The sequence below is a fragment of the Coregonus lavaretus genome, assembly GCF_964263955.1.
Source record: "Coregonus lavaretus genome assembly, chromosome: 12".
In the NCBI taxonomy this organism is placed as follows: domain Eukaryota; kingdom Metazoa; phylum Chordata; class Actinopteri; order Salmoniformes; family Salmonidae; genus Coregonus; species Coregonus lavaretus.
Genome location: NC_139999.1, coordinates 33,025,151 through 33,035,281, shown reverse-complemented (window position 1 = coordinate 33,035,281; position 10,131 = coordinate 33,025,151). Strand labels below are relative to the sequence as shown.

General features: G+C 44.1%; 1 protein-coding gene across 1 annotated transcript in view; it reads left to right on the top strand.

Annotated features, from left to right (window-relative positions):
* Nucleotides 1-1,690: 1,690 nt before the first annotated feature.
* Nucleotides 1,691-10,131, top strand: part of LOC311138135 (sodium-coupled neutral amino acid transporter 3-like) — a gene marked incomplete at both ends in the record, with an annotated part of 35,892 nt that continues 27,451 nt past the window's right edge. The window contains 4 exons of the mRNA XM_084172802.1: nucleotides 1,691-1,899; nucleotides 2,507-2,539; nucleotides 2,780-2,864; nucleotides 3,019-3,134. Of these exons, the coding sequence (XP_084028928.1) occupies nucleotides 1,691-1,899; nucleotides 2,507-2,539; nucleotides 2,780-2,864; nucleotides 3,019-3,134 (443 nt within the window). The remainder of the gene's footprint in view (nucleotides 1,900-2,506; nucleotides 2,540-2,779; nucleotides 2,865-3,018; nucleotides 3,135-10,131) is intronic.

Sequence of the window (10,131 nt, the reverse complement as noted above, 5' to 3'; positions counted from 1 at the left end):
GATCCCCCCGTGGTTCAGCCAGCCAATCACAGATTCCGCTTCAGTGACAGAGAGACTCCTCACTGGTGATGGGCTCCTAGTGTGTGTGGCACTGCCCCCTGCCCTTCCCCTGCCACACATGTGCGTGAGCGCGGGACCCTGGTAGCTGCGGAATTCAAGGTGGCGTCTTTTCAATTAGGGTGCAATGAATTACCTTTTAAGCCCCTCGAGTGGCCTGGCAAGCTGCAGCCAAGGGGGCCCCGGCGGTATAATGATGCCTGGCACAATAGTGTCACTGTTCTCCGGCCCGTTCCCAGGAAACCACACAACATGCGCCATTGTGTGCCGTGTTTTGCTGGCCGACCACGTTGCCCGGCTTTAGCCAAAGAGACAAAGGAGCCTGGCTGTGCAGTAAGGCTCACATCACAACGTGGTTGGTGGAGGCCAGTAACACAGTAACACAGGCCATGAGGGGCTGCTACTCGATGGAGACCCAGGGTTTATTCACCTCCCTCAGTATTTGATGTGCTAAAATCATTTTACGAAAAGCTACATTTAAAAGGCGGGCAGGGGAGGGGAGGTGGTGGTTGTAGGAGAGGGGAGGTGGGGGTGGGGGTGGTGGGAAGCAGGAGCAGGGGGCTGCTGAGGGGAAAGGCCCAGTGAAGAGGGCTGAAGCACTGAGAGAGAGAGCACTGCCACTACGCTAAGCCCTTCCTAATTAAATAAAAAAAATTGGCAAGCTAGAACTAAAAAATTGGGCACAAAGATGCCCAGAACTGGTTCTAAGCTGGTTGTAGCTGGTTCTGCTGCCTTTCATCTCCTTCTTCTGTGGGTCCCACTATGTGTGTGCCACCTTCTCTAACCCCCCCCCCCCCCCCCCCCCCCCCCCATCCGCACTTTACCCCTGTTTACGCTGCATAGCTAATGGGGAAATTAGTGGTGGTGGCTTTCAGGGACAGCCAGGAGGGAACCGAGGTAGACAGGAACCAGGAGACGCATGTCACAGGAGCCTTTCAGGGGCGTTTCAGGGTCCCGCACACCAGCAGCTCTGCTTAGACACCACTGCAGGGGACCTAGGACACAGGGGCCCCGAGCAGAGGGGCCCGAACCATCCCTCACAAAGCCTAGAGTGTCACAGCTAACTGGGGCCTTTTCTCCTCCGAGGAAGGAGAGAGGAAAATACCTGTCAGCTGACAACTCAATAATGTCAGAGATTCTCCCCGGAAACAAAGGCTTTCCGACTTCAGTGGTGGTGGCTGGTGTTTTTATCTTATGTGCGAAAAACTGAAAATAGAAAGTGTTTGTGTTGTGTTGTCTGCTCCTCTAGCGTTCTTAGAAAGCACTTTATAACTCAGGCACGTTTCCCAGGGGCCTACCAGGAAGACACAGACAGACTCATTATAACTGCCAAGAGCAGGCCTCATTTATCTTTCAACATGTATCTTATAGTCGCCAGCAACTAATTTGTACTCAAGTTGTACAATTTGTATCCCAATTCTGGAGCTAGATGGCTGTGTAAGATGTGTAAGATAAGCGAGCTTATCTGCATTGAATTAACTGTCTGTAATATTCCAGTGATTGTGAACATAATTAAATCATCAGCTGTAGTCTAACTGCCGCTTGTCTATTATTTCATAGACTCCTGAAGGAAACAAGGAAAAGAAAAGAGGACATCAGACACAAACACACACACACATCCATCAGCGCAAAGATGAGTGATGATAAAGCAGCTGAAAGTGTAGAACCTGCTCCACCAGCAGCAGCACCAGCTCCATCACCAGCAGCAGCACCAGCTCCATCACCAGCGGCAGCACCAGCAGCGCCAGCAGAGATGAACTCTATTCCCAATGGGAAAGGCCATGAGCCTGGGGAGGAAGCCATAGCGGCAGCCAAAACACCCCCAGGAGACACCACAGAGCAGTAAGTATTCACTCAAGTACAAGATAGCAGACTACAAACATACGAAAGTATACACAGGCTTCTCATCTGAAAAAGGACAGTATACACTCAGTCAGATAGAAGATAACCTCGTCCCCAGGCTCATTCGCTACCGCATATAGTGTTCGACAGAGAGAGGCTTGGAGAGAGGCTACTAGCTGCCTTGTCCTGCGGGTGGGCTGCGCATGTGACCTACTGCCATCTGAGAGTGTCACATGTCTCCCTTCACACATCCCACAACCACAACACTGCTCTTTGTTAACTACTCCGGATGTGTATGGAAATGTGTGTCATGCGTACCTAGTACTACCTAGCATCAGAGCCTGCGTTACTTTGGCCTACTAATCATGAGGTCTCCTCCATCAGCATGCAACAGACCTGCCCCTCAGTCACAGGAAATGACATGAACTGTTTAACATACAACGTACAGTCTCTCCCCATGCCCCCTTTAGTGCTTAGAATGCATTAGTTTACACAGACTGTGTCATTGTCTCCATCATGGCTGCATTACTGAGGGTGTGGTTATGTTGTTTTTTCTCTTTGTGCTTTCATTGGATGATGGATCGTCTTTCTCTACGCTACTTTGTAGGGAAATTGTTCCTAATAGTGCCCAAAATGTCAGGTATGTAACATTGACAAGGAAGGGATATGTTTCAGTGTACTGTTTATCTCACCTATGACAATCATGAGTTGTGATAAGGACAGAACAGTACCAACCAGCCCCAGACTCCTATAGCAGTAGAATGTTATCCTATATGAGTCCACAGTTTTCTCAGAGAGTGTGTCCTTGAGTTGTGGTTGTATAACATTGTTGTTGTTTAATGTGCTTATGACTGTGCTTTTTTCCCATGAGTCCCCACAGAAGTGAGGATCCAGAGGCTAACCTTGCAGAGAGTGAGGAGTTCCTATCTAACATGGAGGACAAGAAGACCACAGGCTTCACAGACGTAAGCCGAACCAATAGGGTGCTATGGCCCCAGTGGATGTTTCAGATTAATATGTAACGTGTGTTCATTCGCTCCTTCTGTGAAGCAAGTTTGATTGTTTTAAGCATTGTGCTAACAAGCGTGTTCTCCTCTTTGTCTTTATCCATGGAATCAGTTTGAGGGGAAGACCTCTTTTGGAATGTCAGTATTCAACTTGGGCAACGCCATCATGGGAAGTGGAATTCTGGGATTGTCATACGCCATGGCCAACACAGGGGTCGTCCTATTCCTGTGAGCCAACAAGGATGGATGGATGGATGGATGGATAAGCGGATGAATGAGTTCATGATTGTAATGAACATACAGTAGATTACATACAGTTCTACAGAGATGTGGACTCAAGTCACATGACTTGGCAAAAATAAAAAACACTTGACACTCGCCTTCTACTTGAGCATCTATGACTCTGGACTTAAATTGGACTTGAGCTGTAACACTCAAGAGACTCGAGAGACTTGGATTTACCCTCTCAAACAAGCAGCACCACCTTCCTCTCCTTATAAATTCTGCATTACACGGTGAACATACATTCGTGGCAATTCCGTTGCTCAAAGCGGCGAGTCGCATTGTGTTATATGGGAAATAACTCTTAAATTCAGTTCTGCCTAGCGCCGCCAGATGCAGAAAGGCAAGGGGAAAAATAGTGTACTGTCCTATTTTTTCACTGCTTCTCGTTCGAAAATATGCACTCTGAGTAAGAGTTTCCATGAATGTTTATTCTTAGCCAACCACAGACCTCTCAACGTGCATTTAGTGGGCGGGGTAAAAACATCACCACTTTATTCTAATTGGAGATTTCACAATGTTAGTCAAACTGTAGCTGTACTATCAACACTAACTGTGCATCATCATTTGGATGGCCTTTCTATTAGTAATGATGATTCAAAAAACCTTTATTTCTTGATCTGTGATGTTTATTATGTAGACATACAGTACCAGTCAAAAGTTTGGACACACCTACTCATTCAAGGGTTTTTCTTTATTTTTACTATTTTTTACATTGTAGAATAATAGTGAAGACATCAAAACTTTGAAATAACACATATGGAATCATGTAGTAACCAAAAAAGTGTTAAACAAATCAAAATATATTTGATATTTGATATTCTTCAAATAGCCACCCTTTGCCTTGATGACAGCTTTGCACACTCTTGGCATTCTCTCAACCAGCTTCACCTGGAATGCTTTTCCAACAGTCTTGAAGGAGTTCCCACATATGCTGAGCACTTGTTGGCTGCTTTTCGTTCACTCTGCGGTCCGACTCATCCCAAACTATCTCAATTGGGTTGAGGTCGGGGGATTGAGGAGGCCAGGTCATCTGATGCAGCACTCCATCACTCTCCTTCTTGGTAAAATAGCCCTTACACAGCCTGGAGGTGTGTTGGGTCATTGTCCTGTTGAAAAACAAATGATAGTCCCACTAAGCCCAAACCAGATGGGATGGCGTATCGCTGCAGAATGCTGTGGTAGCCATGCTGGTTAAGTTTGCCTTGAATTCTAAATAAATCACAGACAGTGTCACCAGCAAAGCACCCCCACACCATAACACCTCCTCCTCCATGCTTTATGGTGGGAACTACACATGCAGAGATCATCCGTTCACCCACACCGCGGCTCACAAAGACACAGCGGTTTGAACCAAAAATCTCCAATTTGGACTCCAGACCAAAGGACAAATTTCCACCGGTTTAATGTCCATTGCTCATGTTTCTTGGCCCAAGCAGGTCTTTTCTTCTTATTGGTGTCCTTTAGAAGTGGTTTCTTTGCAGCAATTCGACCATGAAGGCCTAATTCAAACAGTCCCCTCTGAACAGTTGATGTTGAGATGTGCCTGTTACTTGAACTCTGTGAAGCATTTATTTTGTCTGCAATTCCTGATGCTTGTAACTCTAATGAACTTATCCTCTGCAGCAGAGGTAACTCTGGGTCTTCCATTCCTGTGGCGGTCCTCATGAGAGCCAGTTTCATCATAGCGCTTGATGGTTTTTGCGACTGCACTTGAATAAACTTGAAAAGTTCTTGAAATGTTCCATATTGACTGACCTTCATGTCTTAAAGTAATGATGGACTGTCGTTTCTCTTTGCTTATTTGAGCTGTTCTTGCCATAATATGGACTTGGTATTTTACCAAATAGGGCTATCTTCTGTATACCACCTCTACCTTGTCACAACACAACTGATTGGCTCAAACGCATTAAGAAGGAAATAAATTCCACAAATTAACTTTTAACAAAGCACACCTGTTAATTGAAATGCATTCCAGGTGACTGCCTCATGAAGCTGGTTGAGAGAATGCCAAGAGTGTGCAAAGCTGTCATCAAGGCAAAGGGTGGCTATTTGAAGAATCTCAAATATAACATATATTTTGATTTGTTTAACACTTTTTTGGTTACTACATGATTCCAAATGTGTTATTTCGTAGTTTTGATGTCTTCACTATTATTCTACAATGTAAAACATTTTCAAAATAAAGAAAAACCCTTGAATGAGTAGCTATGTCCAAACTTTTCACTGGTACTGTATATACTGTACTAGTTGGCCTAGTGTAAGGAAAACAGAAAAAATATAACATAAAACACATAACCATTGACTTGAGGACTCGAAACTCAAAATTAGGGACTTGTGACTTGACCTGAGCTTTGGAACTTGGGACTTGACTTGAGACTTGCCCATTATTACTTGGGAATTGACTCGAGACTCGAAGGTTAAGACTTGAGACTTGCTTTGGACTTGCTCAATTGTGACCTGGTCCCATCTCTGCAGTTCTATATGATGAATGCTAAGATCAATGAGTAGATGCATGTACACGGATGTAAACCCAGTCAGGCATGCTCACAGTAGCCACAGATGTTCCTCTGATTCAATTGCGCGCCGTTTAGTCCCTCTAAACGGAGCTCTTCCCTGGATAGAAATAGCCCTGTAATTATTTAAAGGCAATTAACCAGGCGGTAGACTCTGTATGTAACAGGCCTAATTGAACAGTCACTAGATAAAGGCTAAAGAGTAAATACATAATTACTGTGTAATAGGTATCATAACTACAGCTGTGACACACTGGCAGGTGTGGAACACCTTGTGTTTCATGCAATACATGTGCATTGAGATGAATAGGGGCTTCAAGCCATGTGTGGACTAATGAAACGTAATGTAATGGGGCCGGGGTGGAGAGCTTTCATTAGTATGCCAATAGCAGTGTTGTGCTGCTGTGTTAAACCAATGCAATTACAATTATGGATGCTGGAAATAACCTCAATGTGCTTGCATCTGCATGTCCTATATTTTGCTGTGATTGAATGTGTGAATACTGAGTATACATGAATGCGTTCTCAGGAGTCTGCCATGCCAGCTAGGAAGAATAATCTGGGCTGTGGTGGCGTCTGCTGTCAGGATGAGTCACAGAGAGTTTAGCTTCACAGGTGTCAGATTGGTCATGTAGGGGTTATGTAATGTGTTTGTGGGTTTAGCACTGAACCTGGCCCAAAATATTCTGTGCTGATTATGAGTGTTGCTGCGTGTCTTTACATGACCCTACTGTCCAGTTCAGGTTTCCAGTCTCACCCATAAATCAATGACATATACCATAACATCCACAGTCCCTTGTCTTCCTCCTATTACCATCAAACCTCCTCACCCCAGCAGCTAGGGTACAAGGTGGCAGCAGCCATGGGATCTAGGTAGCTAAGTCTTGTTCCATGAAAAGCTGTATGTGCTGTGTGCTGTAAACTCTCATAATGCTGCTTTTATTAGAAAACTCTCCTAGCCCCAGGGATTTGTTTACCAAGCGACCTTGGATGCATTACAATACAATAGCTCTCTACCTAGAGGTAAAGCAATGTTTGGGATGTGTGTAGTAATGCCAAATCCATTGACTGTTTACTAGCAGGGTCTAAATTCGGTGGAATTGTAGGTAGGGTGACTAACAAAATCTTCTCTTTCCTAACTAGAGGTATACTACCTCTAGTTAGGAAGGAGAAGATTTTGTTAGTCTTACTGGCAGCGTGCCCGCATTTCTCACCAAATGTGACTAAATAAGCGTTGATACTATTGTAGACAACCATCACAGACACAAATATTATTCATAGGCTGTCTCCAAGCTTTCTGCCTCGAGTCATGTCTAGAGGATTTCTTTACACAGTGAGAAAAAACTATTTATTTTGAGCTGAGTGGTTTGTCTGGTCTGGACCGGCTGAACTCTGGGTTACTAAACTACACTGTCTATCTGTCTGTCTGGCTGTCTGGCTGTCTGTCTCGGACACCTGGCTTACTGTATACAACTCATCTGCTCCTGTGCAACATAAAACGAAACATGCCTCACTCACTGTTCATGTGGAATGTAATATAGCCATGTGTGAAACACAGTACAGTACATGTATACTATCTACTAAAAATTACATAGAACCACATGCCTCAAATAATTATGCTCTCCAGCAGCCATGTTGAGTTGACTAGTATCCCAGATAGAGAAAGAGGGAAATAAACATGTAGGGGGAAGGGGACAGCCAGTCAAGCAGCTTTTCAGTTGACCACTGTGTGCTGTGCTCTAGCCTCCAGCGTGCAAGTCCCTCTCCTCTCCTCTCCTTTCTATTTTTTCTGCCAGAGTACCGTGTCAGTCTGAATCTTAGCTGCTCGTTCCCAAAGGGGGACCGCAGACCTACATAGCAGCAGCACACGCTTCTCTGAACACAGAAAAACAATGGGAAACTCAACAACACACCAAACTAACATCACAACAATACAGTGGCATCCCATCCCTCCAGTGTATTCTCCTACCCTTTCCTTTGACCTCATCTAACATCTACTCTGTACATTGGAGCCATAGAGCACTGACTAGCATTCTAGTCATCCACTATTGGTATGGCCTGCAGTCTGCTCTAAGGCATGATGTGTCAGACCACACATCTGACACCATTCATGCCTGTGTATGAGTGTAGGTCCAGGGGGGCCATGGGACCTGTAGCCTATAGCCTCCAACGGGGACCAGCAACTGACTGGTAGGATTGCTGTAAGGACATTACCCAGCTAGCACATTTGGTTCCTTAGAAGTTGTGGGAACATGTGTTTTTGGTTTCACATTGGTTGTGTGAACAAAGCCATACTTTTCCTGACTGGAAATACTGTAAGTTTAAAAAAACATTCTGAGAACAGAAGCTAACATTTTGCCTGTTCTGGGAACGTTTAATTTTTTATTGCAGTGAGGTTCTCAGAATGTTTTACTCTGGTTCCTTAAAGTTTTGCTGGGAGGTTATATTAACGCTCTGAGAATGGAAATGATAAGTTATTTGAAAGGTTTTTAAATAACTTCCTTAAAACTTTCACTGAATGAGACTTTCAATATGTGGACCCCAGGAAGAGTAGCTGCTGTATTTGCAGCAGCTAATGGGGATCCTAATACATACCAAATAACACTGCTAGCTAATTTGTATTAATTTTTTCTTGTGACACAGAATCAGTGATATTCGAACCTATAATGTTATGTTCTTTATCCATGGAATTAGTCCACTGCGCTACCAGGATGGAGCTAGCATGCAATGTTTTTTTACGCATACAAAGCTGGTCATTTTAGTCTATTCAAACAGACCCCATTTCAAAGGAAACAAGCACTTATTAAGATCAGGTGTGGCCAATTAGTGAACGCGGCCAACTGACCTGAACACACTTAACAAGATAGAGGATAGAGAGAGTTTTGTTGATGCTGAGAATGGAATGTGTATGTTTTTAAATAACATTCTTAGATTGTTCTCTGAATGTTGCTAAAGTTTTCTTGTGGTTTTTATGGAACGTTTTCTTAACGATCTTGGAACAATTTGAGGACATTACTTTAAATAGAACCATGAGGAAACATGTAGGGAACATTATGCTGAAGTACTGAAATTCCCACAGAAGAATGTTGTTTCTTAACGTTCTCTGAACTACAGTGGGGAAAAAAAGTATTTAGTCAGCCACCAATTGTGCAAGTTCTCCCACTTAAAAAGATGAGAGAGGCCTGTAATTTTCATCATAGGTACACGTCAACTATGACAGACAAATTGAGAAAAACTCCACTATGGCCAAGACCAAAGAGCTGTCAAAGGACACCAGAAACAAAATTGTAGACCTGCACCAGGCTGGGAAGACTGAATCTGCAATAGGTAAGCAGCTTGGTTTGAAGAAATCAACTGTGGGAGCAATTATTAGGAAATGGAAGACATACAAGACCACTGATAATCTCCCTCGATCTGGGGCTCCACGCAAGATCTCACCCCGTGGGGTCAAAATGATCACAAGAACGGTGAGCAAAAATCCCAGAACCACACGGGGGGACCTAGTGAATGACCTGCAGAGAGCTGGGACCAAAGTAACAAAGCCTACCATCAGTAACACACTACGCCGCCAGGGACTCAAATCCTGCAGTGCAAGACATGTCCCCCTGCTTAAGCCAGTACATGTCCAGGCCCGTCTGAAGTTTGCTAGAGTGCATTTGGATGATCCAGAAGAGGATTGGGAGAATGTCATATGGTCAGATGAAACCAAAATAGAACTTTTTGGTAAAAACTCAACTCGTCGTGTTTGGAGGACAAAGAATGCTGAGTTGCATCCAAAGAACACCATACCTACTGTGAAGCATGGGGGTGGAAACATCATGCTTTGGGGCTGTTTTTCTGCAAAGGGACCAGGACGACTGATCCGTGTAAAGGAAAGAATGAATGGGGCCATGTATCGTGAGATTTTGAGTGAAAACCTCCATCCATCAGCAAGGGCATTGAAGATTAAACGTGGCTGGGTCTTTCAGCATGACAATGATCCCAAACACACCGCCCGGGCAACGAAGGAGTGGCTTCGTAAGAAGCATTTCAAGGTCCTGGAGTGGCCTAGCCAGTCTCCAGATCTCAACCCCATAGAAAATCTTTGGAGGGAGTTGAAAGTCCGTGTTGCCCAGCGACAGCCCCAAAACATCACTGCTCTAGAGGAGATCTGCATGGAGGAATGGGCCAAAATACCAGCAACAGTGTGTGAAAACCTTGTGAAGACTTACAGAAAACGTTTGACCTGTGTCATTGCCAACAAAGGGTATATAACAAAGTATTGAGAAACTTTTGTTATTGACCATATACTTATTTTCCACCATAATTTGCAAATAAATTCATTAAAAATCCTACAATGTGATTTTCTGGATTTTTTTTTCTCATTTTGTCTGTCATAGTTGACGTGTACCTATGATGACAATTACAGGCCTCTCTCATCTTTTTAA